We start from the raw sequence: 17,933 nt of genomic DNA, 5'->3' as shown, positions 1-17,933 counted from the left end.
CCCTCAACCAAGCCCACAAGGCCCGGCCCTTCAATCTGGCCCATTTACTCACCATCATCACATCTTGTCACCCCTACTCTCAAAGCCTGTACGCAGTTAGTGGAACATCTTCCAGGGCCCTCAAAGTCTCAAGAACGCTCTCTCTAGCTTAAGGGTTTTTCACCGATTCCTCCTATCTGGAGCACACCTGTTCTCAAACTTGGTAACTTTTTACTCAACTGTTTCTCCGTGAGGGCAGGGACCCTATCTCTCCACTGTGTATTCCTAGCACCTAGCACAGTGCCTAACACACAAGAGCACTCAAATCGTCGGTGTCGTGAATTTATCGAAATAAAATCTGCATATTCAGTAAAGCCCTATTTTCATAAGAACGTGAACCTTTCCTTTCCGTGCCTACTTATCTGTGAGTTCATGCAACATACACATGCGTGCACCTAGGGAGATACACATGAATCCTGCAACCCATGCTCTATAACTAAGAAATATGAATCGGGGCAGAGCAGGGCGTCTTTAACTATGTATAAATAGCAAATAGTGATGAGTCATCAACAACCTCTGATTCTGAGGAAAGACAAGACAAACTAAGTCATTTAACTAGGGCCACACAGTAAGTCTGCAGTATAGTTAAACTGCAGCCTTAGAATTTTGCTATTTCTAGGCACACATCCTAATTTATACGGCCACTGCAACTCAGTCAATCACCCCTAGAATAATACTAATACAAACATACTGAAGGGGATATTTTGGCTCTGGGCCTTTGAATCGAGTCTATTCTCTAACAAAAAACATTATTGGGTTCTTTCGGAAGTGCTGAGTAGTTTAGCACTAGCCATTAGTTTTCGGCACTCAATTCTAAGCAATGATTATCCTCAATAAAGAACCATGTTCCTAAAATGAAGAAAGCAATTCTAATATATCTTGTATGGTCCCTTACTGAGGGAAAGCTCTTTTACAAAGGGATACTGGTGTAATTAAAGAATTATTCCAATAATGAGAAGAAACATTTCTCTATAAAAATGTCTTTTTTTGTAAACTACGAATGAAGTGGGTAGACGTTCATGAACTAATATTAAATTTAAAATGTAGGGTATAACTAGTATATTAATCTGTGCACTGGGAAAACCTGGAAGAAACCACAGAGATATTAACAGTAGTTTTCTTTGGATGACTGGATCTGTTCAATTAAATTTTCTTCATAATAATCTTTCTGTATTTTCTATAAGTAAATACTACTTTTGTAATACAATAGTTTCTTCTACTTATATTCTTATTAGGACTCTAGTAATTTTCACTATGGAAATAATTAAAAGATTTAGAAGAAGTTTGGTTACTGTCATCTAGTGGCAAAATTTTAATTCATACAGAGGCAAAGACTAGCCTGAAAAAGACTATACGACTTAACAAAGGTAAAGCCACTCAGAGTAAGGGAAAAGACAGGACTTAAATGAGATAATGTACATATAAAACAGCCAGGATATACTTATATAGTACATGGCATATACTAAATGTTTTAACAGATAAATCAAAATCTTTCTAGCTCCTACTGCTGAAATCTAAGAATTTTAGTTTGACATTCAAAGCCCTATAATGGCCAGACTTACTTACTTCCAACCGTTCCCACACTCTCCAATAACAACTCTCTGACTTTTGCTCAATATTGATAATTGAATATGGAATGAATGTTACTGAATATAGGTTTGCCCAAGGTCATTGAGCAAATCTATGCCAGAGAAAGGAATATAAATGAATAATTGTCTAAGTTAGAAGTTATAGTAAACTACTGTTTTATCCTACTTCCTTAAGCATTTTCCTGTCATTTGAGATTTTATAATGGTAGAAATATCACAAAATTTTTGTTTAAACCAAAGGGCACAGCATTGAAAAACTGTCAATTCGTTGCTACATCTGCCACCAAAAATTTTGAAGTTTTTAATCATTAAAAAATGACAAAAGTCTGCAACATCTAGGAATCAGTTCAAAGAATAAACAAGTATTGTATAATAAAATATAGTTACGTTTACTAAATACTGCTTCTCATATCAGAGATTAGTTAACTTTTTCTATAAAATGTCAAACAGTAAATATTTTAGTCATCTGGGTCCTATGGTCTCTGTCACAGCTATTCAACTGTGAAGCCATAAATAATACAAAAACATATGAGCATGGCGCATTCCAATAAAACTATTTATGAAAAGAAGTGGCAGGCCGGGTTTTGCCCAAGGGCTTAGTTTGCTAACCCTTGATCTATCTCACGTAAGTGTATATTTCTTTACTGAGAACATAAAAGATGAAAACAAGAGAATTTGGTATCAAAGATATGTCACTGGGCTGAGAAATTAGTCAACTTGAGTTCTGACTGTTTACTCAAAAATACCACTGAGCACATAGTTTCAAAAACTAAGAGATACAGCCTTTTTTCTTGAGAACCTTACAAACTCATTAGATAATTAAAAGTATACACAAAAAACTGAATAGTGAATAAAGTACTCATGATTTAAGGGTCAAAAGGGTACAGACAGCTTCCACAGGATTCACTGGCAGGGACAATCTCTGGGGGCGGGCATACTAGAGGAAGATGCCACAGAACCCAGGGGACTTTGAGAGTCTGGCTGACTTAGAACAGACTCCCAAAAAGCTCTTCAAAGAAGAAATCCATTTGGCTGAGTTCACCTAGGTTTCCTCAAAGTTATCTGATCATGAACCATATTTTTCCCCATAAGGCTTATTAACCGTCTGTGGCTATACTGCCAGAGATACATTTTAGGAAACGCCAGTCTGTACTGCAAAGGGGTCAGTGACCAATAGACCAGCGAGAGAGGAGAAGAAAGCTCAGCAGCACGGAAGCCTGGGGGCCTGGAAAGATAAGGTGCTCAAGGAGGTGTTGGATAAAATCAGGCTGTCCTCAAAAGGGGCACATGACCGAGGGAGAGGACGGCTAGGCGAGGGAAGATGCTACAGATAAGCCGCATCGGCACTACACTCTCACTTAGACCTCCCCTGCTTTGCATCAGAGCAAAGCAACCCAAGTACGATAGCACTTCATAGTCAATGTTTTATTTTCAGAGCAGCTCAAAAATGCTCATATAAAATTAGTTCCAAACTGGATGATAATTAGAATTAATTCTCATTAAATAAGAATTTAATTTATGAAAAGCAGCAAGTGTAATATGTAATGAGAAGTAAAGTTTATACACTGGTGTAGTCTCTTCTCTGTAATTTGAGGGATATGCTTTAAAATAACTCAGTGCAGGGATACAGATAAAACAAGACTGGTCTTATGTTGGTCTTTAATGAAATTGGGTAACGGGTACATGTGGATTTATTACACTCTTACACTCATATTTTTACTTATTTTGAAAAGGACTGTAATAAAAATGTTTAAAAATCAACTTAAATCCTAGTCTGCACTAATATAAATCTAACATCCACCTTATGCTACATAATAATAGTACTGTCCTACAACATCTGATGTATCAATTGATTCTGGACAGCACATTGAAAGATGGAATCTACTGGGTAACAAAAGAAGTAGCAAGCTCTATTTTGTTAATACAAGGAACAGCTGAAAACACAAGAAATTTTTAATTTTAGAAAAGGAGGGGAAGAGGTAGAGGTGACTTTCAATATCTGGGTAATAACAGACCCTATCTTGCAGGGCTATTGGGAGGATTAAATAAAATACTGTATATTTAAAAGCGCTTAGCATAGGACCCAACATGTACGTGTACCCAATAAGTATTGGTTATTATTGTTATTATTACTTACTACATACAAGTGGGACGCTTATTCTCTTAGCTTTGGAAGAACAAACTAAGGCCAATGAGCAGAAATGGAAGAATAAAAGATTTCAGTTAAATAGTTACCATCAGAGTTATCCAATCATGAGAAGACTGCTCAGTGTGGTACTGACCTCCACATTATCATATATATTTCTAAATCAGAGGCTGAATAAGCATCTAAGAGGAAAGTCACAGAGTAAACCTTTTACTAAGCACACAGTAGGACATTTTAGGATTTTTTCCAAGTGCTAATGCACCCACTGGAAGATTTCACCACTTTATATTTAATGGTCTAAAAATGAGAGACAGTCACCTCAGATTTAGGTATTTCATATTACTTTTACTGAGTTGTCATATGGAAGCAAGAAGCTCATAGCCTAAATATCTACTACGAATAATTTTGCAGTTGGGTAAGTTCCTTACGTTTGCAAAGCACTTAACAGAATTGGGTGTTCAGAGCCAATGGCTAGTTATATCATTTAAAAAATTTTATGACACCAAAAATATTTTTCTTACATAATGAACAATCCATTAATTGTAATTATGTCTTTATCCTTCAAATGAACTCTGTAAAGTACAGACTCCTGGATTTAGATCTTATTTAAATCTTAATCTGCTAGATTCTCCATCTTCAAAGCTAAAAATCAAAAAGAAATCAGAAACATGCGCTGCGTTGCACTGCGCAAACTGCCACGACGTTTCTCGCTCCTTAAGCAGGAAGCACGAACCTGGGCAATCTCCTCGGTTTTCCTTAATTTCTCCTCCCAGGTCACAGTCATTTCCTGGATTAGCTTCTCTGATTCTTCCAGCCGGTCTTTCAGCTCTGGAGATTTCATTGCCTGCAAGCAAAATGTTTATTTCATGGAATGTCTGTACGATGCCCTGAAAAAAGAATTCGCGAAATCCAGGAGGACAAGACGAACAACCTGACTCCTCTTAGCTCTGCAGCTCGCTGGGGTCCCTGACCTGCCTAAGACACAGGGACTGTCACTGACCCGCAGCATCCAGACCGTGTGGGTCCCACAGACTCACCCAGTTATCCAGTGGGTTTGAAAGAAGACTTAACCTTTTCATGTTTCTCTAACCTGTTGTTACTGTGAGATCTAATTACATTTAGGGAGATAAAAAGTTCAAGCTACCAAGGGCTTATTTTTTAAAATCTCAATAGGTCTAGACGCATATGTGTGACTCATTCTACTCTTTATTGATGACTTTGGGTATTTCTTCAAATATATGCAGACTAAATTTGCACATGTTGAAAACTGGATGGTGTTATTGATACCAGGAAGACAGAAACAAACTTTCAAAGAATCTTGATGAACTGTAAAATTATTCCTGTAAAAACAGGATAAGATTCAACAGGCAAAAATACAATCAAGATAATTGTTTTGACCATGTAATTTACTGTTATACTATCAGAAAACAGGTCATGAGAAAGAAGAGGGCTATGGTCTCAGGCCCAAGAAAGAATCCCACAGTGCTTGGAAATCATGGGAACAGAAATGTTAATTAAAGTAGGGATCCTGAATCTGACACTCTATCCCATTTTTGATAAAAGGATAAGCATTTGAAACTATTATGTATAGAATGGATAAACAAAAAGGTCCTACTGAATAGCACAGGGAACTATATTCGATATCCTGTAATAAACCATAATGGAAAAGAATATGAAAAAGAATATGTATAGAACTGAATCACTGTGCTGCACAGCAGAAATTAACACAACACTATAAATCAACTATACCTCAGTAAAATAAATTTTTAAAAATAAATCTTTAAAAATTTTAAAAAAGATTTTTGGTTAGAATTGTGTAGGTTTTAAATTCAGTAATGGAACATAAATATCATACACTATAGAATGTACAAAGGATAGTGAAACAGAACACTTTTAAACAGATGGCTACTTCTGCTATATTTTTTCCTATGAACATAATTAACCCATAACATGGAAAAACTAGCTTATTATGGTGTGCAAGACCTCCTTAGGATTTCTGTTTGGACTTCAACCTGTGAACATCTGATACAACAAAAATCTGTTTGATTCCTCTTCTAATTAGCCTATGCACATTCGCCACCATTTGCTGCACTACTATTAAGTTGTATCTATTTTAGTTTCAAGCATCTCTCTTTCTCTACCCTATTCTACTGTACCTCTTTTCTCATCTGCTGCCTATACTGTGGAAAGAAACATTTTTCTCAATTCCCCTTATTCTCTCCTCCTATTCAATCCTTTAACACCTGTAAAAACTATCTAAATTTCAACTATGACAATTTATCTGTCTTCCTTTATTACTCATCTCAAATTTCTCTTCCTATAGGAAATTCAAAAATTCTACTCATCACTTATGGCCCTGGGGGAAGAAAATTCAAGTTCTATCTTTACTAGATTTTCCTAGACCCATAATGCTGCTCAGCTGTGCCTCATACCTCTGCTTTGGTTAGCTGCTCTCGGAGTTTTTCTACTTCTTCCCGGAGATCCCGGATAATCCGTGCATTGGGATCCTCATTCACCACAGCGTGGTTCACAATGTTCTTGGCACGATCTGCATACCGCAGGGTTGAAAGGGTTTCATCATAGTTGTCAGCGGCCGGACTCACAGTAGCTACCATGGCTGTCTTGCTGTTACCCCCAAGACTGTCCTGGAGGAGAAAAGAAATTGAATACCATTTTAAAGTTGGAAGAAAACATCATATGGGAACGCTGAAGCCCCACATGATGAGATAATGTCCCAAGGTCAAACACAGATTTAAGGACAAAGCCAGGACTTAAGTACAGGTACACTGGCTCCCAGTCCCGTGCTCTTTCTTCGCTGGCAAGCTACTTTTCTGCAAAAGGGAGCTTTGGTTTTTGAGAAAGAACTGGGAAATACAATGAAGCCCACACTTATTTCAGTTTAATAAAAATTAATTCTAAGTCAATTTGTCCTCTTTTAACAGGCAACATGATACCATAAGTCAGCAGACTGCTCAGAATAAAAAAGGATGCTTTCTTAAATGCCTACGAAACCTCCCTGAGAAGACTGAACAATCGTAACAGTATTTGATCAAAGAGTGATTACCTACAATCTACTCCATAACGCCATGTACCTGGAGTCTCTGTGAAGCCTAAATAAAGGCTCAGAAAGTGGTGCTGTTATAATGCTATCAAGCACCTTGTAAATTTTTTAAAACATAAGGTACAATTACAGTCTTAGAAAACAAAAGATACAGTGAAGGTACTTCATCGTATTCCATCTGACAGCACTTCAAAAACTACTGAAACAGGCTTCAAGTTCTATACAACCGCTTCTAGAGTTCAGACAAGGATGCTGAAAAAAAGACATTCATCTCCATTACAGAAAACCGCTAAAGGGACTTTAGGATGGGCTTCAACAAATTCAAAAAACGACTTCCCCTTGAGAACATTAAAAAATAACTAGATATAACTCAGGATTACAAAACAGGACTTGGGAAGTCAAGTCTACCCCACGCCGCTTCGCCACACAAAGGCTGCATGAAATCCAGCTGCACAGGCGGCCTCTGAGATGGCCCCCAGAGATGTGCGCCTCCTGGAATTCACACCACCGTGTCTTCCCCTTCCCTGAGTGTGGCCGGGACCTGCTGATCTGCCTCTAAGGAAGAGAACACAGAACTGATGGCCTGACACGTCTGAGATTAGATTATAAAAGACTGGCTTCTGTTGTGGGTGTTTTCTCTGACTCAGGGAAACCACTGCCATGAGGTGAGGCAGCCCTAGGAAGAGACCTCAGGAGTGAGATCGGAAACACATCTTCTGACACCTGCCCACAAGCGCTCAGGTGAGCAGATCCAACCTCAGCAGCCCGGCAAGGACGGCAGCCCCAGACGACGCCAGCGCTGCAGCCGCGGGAGAGACCCCGCCCAGAACACTTCGGCTGCACCTGGAATCCTGACCCAGAGAAACTCTGAGGTAACAAACGATGGCTGCTCCCAGCTATTAAGTTTTCAGGGTAATCGGTTGCACAGCTATAGATAACTCCCACTACACTATCCCAGGATGAGAGTTACCCAGAAGACTAGATTCAATGCCCCCTTTCAGTAGTAAAGTATCACTGAATTATAGACTCACAATATTAGAGAGAACACTCAGGCTGGCCACTAATGAGGAATTCATTAGATCACAAGAAAGCCAACTCTATCTCTGGGCTGCATTAACCAGTACAAAATTCTTACTTTTGAAGATAGAAATGTTTTCCGTTATCAATATTTCTAAAATTTGCTTGAACCACCCGTGATTTATACAACTTTGTGCAGAGATTATTCAGTCCTCAGCCTTTTGTGAATTAGAGTATTAGTATCCCCATTTTACTGATGAAAAACCAGAGGTTTGTTCTGACAAAGGAGGTTAAATACCCTGCCTACAGATCCAGAACTAGTGAAGTGAAAACATTCCAGCCCAGTTGTATTCTACCTTCCAGTCCAATATGATTTCCACTCCCCCACAGCTACCCACAATAGCACAGTAACAAAATAACACCTGGCAACAGAGAGAGTTCAGACTTGAAGCCTTTCCAAATTGTTCTGTCCTAGTGCCAGAAACAAAATTATTCCCTAGGTGTTGCTAACAGTTGAATATAATCACAAACAGTACGTCCCCTTATTCATCCATTACTAAAATTTTGGTTTTCCACAGAAAACACAGCTAAGATAATTATATCATTGAAGGAAATACTCTTCGATGCGTGAAAAGGAAGGAAATGAAAGTAATCTGGGCTTTAGGAAGCAAAGGCAATTTCTGCAAAGCCTGGATGACTGCTTGCTTCACTTCACTTCCAGACACTGATCTCACATTGCTGGTGCCCAGCTTTGGCAACTTCCAGAAAGATGTCAAGAAGAATCCCATGCACGTTAATGGAATTCAAATGTCATATATCAAGATCATAGGAATTACATCTCAGGCTGGAATTCAGTTCACAAGCGGCGCCGTGGTGCAGTCCTGCCATTCCAGAACCACTGCATTCTCTTAGCCCACAGGAACAGCAAATGCGGTTGGGTAGAAGGGGATTCGTAACAATAACTACCACGGGAGAAAAGCATGCATACTGTGCTTCAATTTGTGCTGAGAAAAGGAAACCTGGCAAACAACAAATACTTGACATTTTAAAAGCCCTTGTGCATGAGCAACAATATGCTCATATTCAAAAATGGCCTCATGCCATCAGCAAAAAGGAAACAGCAACAAAAGAACTGGCACTCATTCAAGGAGAAAGTATAATGCTTCTTGTTTACTCTTTAATTGTTTAATTAGGCAAATCAGATGAGCTTTGTTTCAAACGCAGAAACTGCAAATTAAATGGACATGAGAAAGAATTTTGGAAGTCAGAATTTTTTAAAGCTGAAAGAACTCTTTGAAGTCACCTAATCAAATTATTTCATTTTACAGACGAGAAAATGAGACCCAGGAAGATTGACAGGCTTACCAAAGGTCATAATGCTAGTGCAGAGCAGAGCTGAAATTATTCATTCATTCAACTCTTCACGGAGTTTACCATCTAGAGGGCAATGCTGGTGAGCAAATACTATATGCTAAGAACTAAAGTAGAGGTAAATACAATATGGTCTGGGAAAACAGAGAAAAAGCAGAAAGCCCAGTCTTGAAAGGTTAGAAAAGACTCCCAGAGAAAGTGACATTTGACACCTGAAGATGAATAAGCATCACCTAGGTAAAGGGGATGGGGAAGCGAAGTAAGAAGGGGGATTGAAGAGAGGAGGAAGACTGTTCCCAACAGAGTAAGAGCAAAGTCCTAGGAGTAAAAGTACTCATCACTCAGCTAGAACTGATAATGTCAAGAAGCAAAAGCTGAACACTGACAAGCAGGGAGGGGCCTAGTAAACCACAAGTCTTTAAGGAACTTGTACTTTATCGTAAGGGCCCCTGGAGAGTTACTGAAGAGATTTAAGTTTAAGAAGAGTATTAATTTAGAAAGACAGCAACCTAACTGTAAAGAACAGAATGAACTAGGAAAGCTCAGGAAAGAAGTTTCAATCACCCAGGCGAGAGAAGAAAGCCTTCATTATTCATTAAGTAACTGGCAGTAAGGATGCAAAAAAGTAGATGAATTCCAAAGATATTCATTATTGGAGCACTCATTACTGGAAGTTACTTGATATTGAGACCTATATTTAGAAGGTCACAGAGAGAAGCAAACATCATCTTAATATGAAACAGTTCTCCACTGACCACTTACCAAGTGAGTAAGCACTCAACCCTGCCTGAGAGAAGAGCAATCACATCCATCCCCATCCCCCCACGTCACCCCCCCACCTGCTATATCACCAAGTGTGAGCAGTTTCTCTGACTCAGATGCTATAGCGTCAAGAGCACTACATAGTTATAATGCGAACACAATGCAAAAAAAACTTTAAAAAGAAACTGCAAATCTTATAAAGGATGAGCAATTTTATGAGTTCAATGAAAGTCACGTTGGAGAATACTAGAATCATACCAAGTCAAACAAGGATCAGGAAGAGTTAGACTAATTAAGAATTAAAGAAGGAAAAATCAACAGGGACATAAAAGACACTTTACAGGAGAATGATTTGTGTAGCAATGGATTCCAAAAGGCTTTGGGGGAAACTGTTTAAACCACGGCATAGGTTTTACAAAAATGCCCCTACTTATGATCTTGTGCAAAAGCCAAACATCGTAAAGAAGGTCATGTAGTTTTTCAGGAAAAATATGACAAAAATCAAGGAAACTATTCATTTTTTTAGCCTAAGAATTAACACATAGAAGTTACAATTATAGCCTAATTTTATTAAACAGAAGATAAAGTGAGCTTTTTAAAAAAGTGTTTAGTTTTGTTCTTCAAGTTCAATTATATTCAACAGTTTCTATCACATTTGGTAAAAGTAAGGTGCTTCTCTTTCTAGTGAAAAGAAACCTTTGGTAAGAAGAGCACAGCCTAGGCAACAGAAGATGGGCAGCAAAGTCAGCCCTGGATTCCAATCTTGGTTCTATCACTTGCAGGTTCTGTGTCCATTGCCACATCTGTAAAATGGGAACACCACCATCTATCTGCCTTCCAAGGAATCAATGAGATAATGTATGTGAAGCACTTTGCACAGTACCTGATTCTCCTGACCCAAGCTCTCCTGGCCTCCAGCCTATGGGATGGACACTCAATAATTAACCTAGGCCATTTTAACTATGTCAACTTAACAGAAGGTATTTCTTATTGTTGGGTTAAATGGACTGAAGCAGCAACACTGGAACAACAGGACAATGAATATTCTTTTAAATCAGGCACATCCAGAAATCATCAGGAATGATCAGGAGATATTTCTGTGGAAAGTATGAGGAAGAAGTATTGTATTGAGAATTCTTCCGGAAATTAAACAAATAAGACTTCAAGGTTAATTACTGACACTTGAGGACCAGACAATTATTTCCTTGGTAATTAAATGTTTTATAATATGTATCCGTTTAATTCAAGAGTTATTTACAAGTGGTTTTTAATCATCAAATTTTGTTTATCTTTTTGTTTTGTTTTTTTTGTTATATTTATTTATTTATTTTTGGCTGTGTTGGGTCTTTGTTGCTGCACGCGGGCTTCTCATTGCAGTGGCTTCTCTTGTTGCGGAGCACGGGCTCTAGGCGAGCGGGCTCAGTAGTTGTGGCTTGCGGGCTCTAGAGGGCAGGCTCAGTAGTTGTGGCGCACAGGCTTAGTTGCTCTGCGGCATGTGGGATCTTCCCAGACCAGGGCTCGAACCCACGTCCTCTGCATTGGCAGGCGGATTCTTAACCTCTGTGTCACCAAGGAAGTCCCTATTCTTTTGTTTTAAATTTCTACTTTTATTGCGTTTTGGCCAAAGGAAGTAAGCTACCTGATTTTCTACTGCGGCAAATTTCACTTAATAAAGCATGCTCAAACACTGTGTAGAGTTTTAGAAAGTAAAGTTGAATACTAGTAAAGCCTTTGAGAGGGTGTAGAAACTAGGAGAAAACCCTACTCCCTTTACAAACATGGTTCTCTAAACATGTCATGGAATAACTCAGAAGCTGTGTTCTCTACTAAGCTGCCTGCGCTTAACTCATCTTTACATGCTCAACCACTAGCATAGTGAGTAACAGGTATTCAATAAATTTTTGATCACTGAGAAAATAAGCCATAACGAAACTAAACAGGGCTCACAAAATTATTTTTCCATTTTAAAAACATTTTTTAAAAGAGCATTAGGTAAAATATTTTGTTCCGGGTTGGCAACTTTATAAGGAGTTAAATTGTCACTAGATTTGATATCCTCTAACTCCCAGTCCAATACCCAATCCACCACATCAGCTCTATCAAGACCAAAGGGAATCTTGAAAGACTAGAAGAAACCTGGAAATAGTCTCTCTCTTCACCAAACTCCTATTACATGCCATTTTCTCCTCTCTCATGGAATCACCAACTCGTGCTATAGTATTCTGTGTACACAACTTCTCTCCCTTACTAGACTCTGAGTGATTACAGGGCAAGGAGTGTCCAGCGTTTCCTTACATCCTCCTCACAGCGCTTCATACAGGTTTTTTCTTTCTCATTTCCATTTCTCTCATTCATGCTGAATCAATTAACCAGTGAATGACTGTGTGCTCTACTCTATCTTTTAACAACAGTTTTAAGCAGCTGAAAGCAAATTAAAATGATCATGAGTAGTCTGGAAGTTAAACAGAAAAAGAAGGTCCAAAATGTCCATCAAACAAAAGGAGTCTCTGAGGAGGATGGAGCAGTCCAGCTGGGTCTGGAACACAGTGGAAACCCCTTTCCTATCACGCGCTCAGCTATCAGATCAGCACTAGGTCCTGGTCTAGTCCCCAAATCTCAGAGGCGATTGTGCGATTCGGTGCACCGCAAACCCCCCTGCTTCCGGGTCCTGGTGAATCAGGAAGAAACTCATGCTTAATCCATTAAAATTAGGACTATCATGTAAGAGTCTAATGATTATAAATTTGAACACTGATGTAGGAAATTATAATTGGAAGAAATTAATAGTCTACTCTTTAGTCTTCCTTTTTACCAACCACCAAGAGCATCCCAGAAAGGGGGGGAAAAAACTTACTTTGAGCAGCCAAGTGAGAACTGAGTCACGATATGGAACAAATTTATTCTTGTTTTTGCCAGCACCCTGATCTGCTAGGGCTGAGATAACCAGACCGAGGGTTGTGAGGGACCTGCATGGTGCAACAAACCGTAATAATCGTAAAAACCTGAGTGTATCAAATGTCACATTTTACCACAAAGACTGAACATCAAGATGCCTTTGTACCAGCACGAGAACAGCACTGTTGTCAGCATTTTGCTGCTCAGGTTAAGAACACATAAACTGTAAACGCTGATATCCCTCTAATACTACTGTAAGCTATAAAATTGCTTAGTTCAATTTTTTTTTTCATTTTTGTAAAAAAAAAAAAAAAATAAAGTCAGCTGTAAACCATTAGGTCAAGATAATGACATAAATACCACATATCTTTAAGAAAGGATGCCACAAACACAATACGATTAACTAAAACATAGTATAAGGCAAAAACATTCATATATATATATAAATAAATAATAGCGTAGCATCTGGATGATGGTGTTCTATGCTCTCCAGCTGGTTACTGATGACTGTCTCGCTATGTGTCCTTCTGGGAGCCACAAGGATGGAAAAGATTCCTGCCCCCAAGGGGCTAACAATTTAGCTTAAGGTAAGAAAATGTGTAACCATATGAAGGACTTGGTGCACAAAATATTACTTTGTAAAGTAAAATCTTGGTATAAATAAGCACCACAGCTGTCATAAAAAGGAAAGCCCAATGTAGCCCGATGTACACGTTATTGTTTGTTCAGACAGTGACACCCACGCCAAGATCCACAGCTGGACCCTGATACTCCGATTATCTTTGTTTGTTTCTATACCTTAGACCACTGGCTCTCAACTGGAGGGTGACTATGTCCCCACAGGGAGCAGCTGGCCATATCTGGAGATAATCTACGTTGTCACAACTCGGGTTGGGGAGAGAGATGGCAGGTACTGCCACCATCTAGTGGGTAGAGGTCAGGGATGCCACGAAACATCCTACGAGGCATAGGACCACTCCCTGGGACAAAGAATTCCCTGGCCCCGAACCTCAATAGGGCTGCCCTTGGGAAACCTTGGACTTGACTGAGGTTGTGCTCCTCAGCCCCAGCAGACCTCTCAACAAAACATAAAACAGGCTCGGGCCCTTAAAAAATATCTATGAAAAAAAATTCTACACTATTTATTCTTTATAGCCTCGGTCATTCCGGAATCCTATTCTTTCAGTAAATACAAAAGTTCCCCCTTTTGGCTACTAAGTCACTGAAGCAACCGAGGCAGGCTTCTGGACAACTTACTTGTTAATGTTGCTGCCCTCCTTCAGCCTGTCACCTGCCGCTCCCGTTTTCGTCGCTCGCTCGCTGCCGGCTAAATCAACCAAGCTCAGCTTGCCCACTTTCTCTCCAGATGTCTAGGAAGCAAATCGACAAATACTAACAAACAGTTACAGAATTCAGAAAGTGATACATCTCTACCGAATGAGTTTATTATCTAAATCCTTTATTAAAGCGTATTTGTTGTTATTTTAAAGTTAATTTGTGCTGCTACAGAACAGTGTAAGAAAACTACACAATCTAGTAGTAGATACACACAAAATTATACACAACTATGAATCCAGACAGAGAACTATCTCAAAACAAAACAGTGCCCCCCAATATGGTACATTTTGAAGGGAACCCAACAAAATCTTCTTAGAGAAGTATACAAAAGCACTATTCATAAGGTATAAATTTTAATATGTGAAACCATGCTTAAAATTTCATATATATTTACCAATAATCCTGAAGGAAAATATTTGAATTTCTTATGATACAAAAAAATCTGACTTTTATACAACAGAAGGATCCCTCAAAGACCCAATGCTTTCTAAAATTTTTCATATTATTCATATAATAATTCCCTTGTTTCATAATTTCAGGTATTAAATTTACATATTTTTCTAGTTAAGATATTATACATACTGACATTTTCCTTTATCAAAAATGTTCAATTATCAAATCACACACATAACAGATATTTTATACTTGAGCAGCAATGTAAGAAATGTGGGAAAGCAATGCCAAAATCTATAGACTGGATCACTTTTTTAAACTTTCCTTTAAAATATACATTTATATTTATTTCCATAAATAAATATGTTGCTAACAAAAGGGTATTAAGCTTCCCAAATCAAAAGTACTTTCGGTTTAAAAAAAAAAAAAAGTCAGTATGTTTTTTGTTTTATGCTGAAAAGGAAATAGAAAACAAAGAACTTTTTGTCGTTGCACTAATCTTGCTGTGATGGTAAAAGAAGAAAAATATGCTCTCAGCAAATGAAAATCTTGCCAAAATACAGCACTTTGCCAGGGTGATCATTTTAGCTTCTGGTATTTGAAATTGATTCACTGGAGGGTAGTAATAAAATATGCAAAAGTTCACATAAAAAGTAAGAGGGAAAGCACAAATGTATGAGCCAACACAGAAGTTTTCAGTGTGATAGAACCATACACATCTCTGGCTCTGTTATTTTTCATAAGCTTCAAGTCCAAATGCTCAAAAAATTATTCTACAAATCTAGAATCTTATAGTACAAGTTCCCCAGTATAACTTACTCCTTCTAACACTTAGCTGTTTAGCAGAAGGTAATACTTCAAAAGAAACTCCACTAAATCAGCTAGAGTATTATTAGCTTATACAGTTTGCCATCAGAGTTTAAAGCTCAAAAAATGCTGTGGCAGAGACTATGGGCCATCAGCTTGTATAACTTCTGTTCCAACTTCCTTTATTTGGAGAGGGTGGAGAGCTAAAACCTACATTTCTCAGACTCCATTGCAGCCAAGGCTCAGGATGTGACTTAGGTTCTGTCAATCGCATATTCTTGCTTAAGATTTAGAAGGCAGAAACAAAGTAGAGGTCAACCCCCTCACCCATTTTGGCTTTTTTCTGCTGGCAAGCAGGAGTGTGGATATATGAGTTTTCCTAAAAAAGCATCCCAGCTCACATTCTCCAACTTCCAGGGCTCTGAGAAGGTGGCCTCACTGACTCCTGTATCCTGGATCACAGCTCTGGGGAGTGCCTGGAACTCACAGGTCTGGGGGTGGCCTCAGGGGTAGTACCATCCTCGCTGGATGAGATCTGTGCTCTTCTGGAGGTTATTCCTAGAGATTTAGTCTAGAAATCACTCCTCAGAAGGTGTACCAACAACTTTGTAATCATCCAATTCCCTCTATTAAATCCCTTTCTGTTTACCTAGAGTGGCTTCTGTTTCTTGTCCTGAGTCCTAATTGATACACATGCCTGGCTACTAGGACTTTAAGTCATCTAACACCTGAAGGGAATAAGATAAACCATGATCCACTTTAGAAATTAAAAAAAAAAAAAAAAAAAAGGTCATGTATCTGAACACCTACCCCGGACTTCACATCATATAAAGTGTGTGTGAGGGTGATTTTGAAGACTGCGTGTGATCGGCTGCTCTCCTCATTCATGTTGGTTGCAGCAACTGTACGAGATTTGTTGCCTTCAGACATCAAAGATTCAATATCCTAAGTGGAAACAAGTCATAGACACACATTTCATTATCTAATAAACATTAAAACTCTGCTATACTATGAAATGCATTCCAAGTTTCACTACTTAGTCAACCACATTTGGAGTTTACATTCTGTTTCTCGATGAACATTATGCCCCATAGAGTACAATAGCCAGTACTATCTCTGAAAACTCAAAAAAAATACATTATTTACTGTAAGTGCAGAATAAAGCAGCAGCTCTGACCAAGAATTAGAAAAGTTTAGAAGCTACATGTTGAAGTCCCACAAGATGGACAAACATGCCATGCCAATCCTCATCTCATCTAGAAATTTGAAAAACTTTAGCTTATTTAATTATAGTAATAGAAATTAATTGTTAAATCAAATTAGATTGTATAAATAAACAGCAAACAAAAATAATTTGTAACCCCTTCACACAGGCATAGCACTACATCACCGCATTGGTGTATATCTTACCAGACCTGTTTTTAAAAATGAGGACATCAAGAGACTAATTTTCTGCACAGATTCACTACTTCATTGCCATTATAACTAAAACAGAGACGGCATGATACACTCAAAAGATCATGGGATCTTTGTTCTTTTTTTTTAATGTTATAAGCTCTAAAACAGTTACTTAAGCAGTCTGAAATCTAGTTTCATAAATAACAATACAGCTATGACATCATCTACCTTACAAGGATTTTAATGAGGAACAAGAAAGATATATTGTACTTGTGAGAGAGTGTACTAGATGCCTTCCTTTATCCAGCCTCCTCGTTTCCAGTAAAGGAACCCCATCTTTAGCTGAGCACACTGCAGCGGAACTAAGAGACTGCACTTCCCAGATGCCCTTGCAACTCAGCCTGGCGATATGACTAACTTTGAGCGAATGAGACAAAAAGTCACCTGGGAATTCACCTTAAAGGGAGTAGGCACACTATCACATCCTGGTTCTGAGCCATCCTGAACTATGAGAATAAGGGCATTACTAAAGACCTGGCTCTATGTGGAAAGCTGGAAGGAACCTAGATCCTAACAGCAGCTTTGGAGTCGCCATACCAGCCCTCTCACCATTCATTCATTTGTTCTCTCTAATATATACGGAAAGCATCTACTACAAGGTAGTAGGTACATTTTAAGGTACATTTTAAGATACTGAGGATACATAGGAACAAAACAGATAATAATTCATATTCCAAAGAACTTAAGTCCTGTTATATTTTTTTCGGTTATATGCAGCCAAACATAATCCTAACTGACACATATATATGAAAAACTTTGAAAATCATAAGATTCTATTTTCCTATATAAATGAAAAAGAATAACATTTAAGGACAAATTCAACATGATACATAAAAAGCCTCAAAGTAAAAATGTTGCAAAAAGAGGTAGAAGTTGGCACCAGAAAGGAAAAACAACAAAATGTACAATTTACAATTTTCTAGATTTGTTCCAAATCCATTTTAGATCCATTAAATCTTACAATCCTGACACTTAATGAAAAAGCTGTATTCTATTTAGCCTACATTTTTTTAAAATAAATGTTTGGTTTTTTGTGTTTTTTTAAATTTATTTATTT

General features: G+C 38.2%; 1 protein-coding gene across 5 annotated transcripts in view; it reads right to left on the bottom strand.

Annotated features, from left to right (window-relative positions):
- Positions 1-17,933, bottom strand: part of KIF13B (kinesin family member 13B) — a 193,459-nt gene that overhangs the window by 101,915 nt on the left and 73,611 nt on the right. For all 5 annotated transcript variants that reach the window (XM_059926821.1, XM_059926822.1, XM_059926826.1 and 2 more), the window contains exons 8-12: positions 16,229-16,363; positions 14,138-14,250; positions 12,840-12,951; positions 6,207-6,419; positions 4,508-4,618 (exon numbers count right to left, since the gene is read on the bottom strand). In XM_059926821.1, the coding sequence (XP_059782804.1) occupies positions 4,508-4,618; positions 6,207-6,419; positions 12,840-12,951; positions 14,138-14,250; positions 16,229-16,363 (684 nt within the window). The remainder of the gene's footprint in view (positions 1-4,507; positions 4,619-6,206; positions 6,420-12,839; positions 12,952-14,137; positions 14,251-16,228; positions 16,364-17,933) is intronic.

Source organism: Balaenoptera ricei, chromosome 6 (genome assembly GCF_028023285.1).
Source record: "Balaenoptera ricei isolate mBalRic1 chromosome 6, mBalRic1.hap2, whole genome shotgun sequence".
NCBI lineage: Eukaryota > Metazoa > Chordata > Mammalia > Artiodactyla > Balaenopteridae > Balaenoptera > Balaenoptera ricei.
Note: the sequence above shows the minus strand (reverse complement) of the source record. Positions and strands in the feature narration are given on the sequence as shown.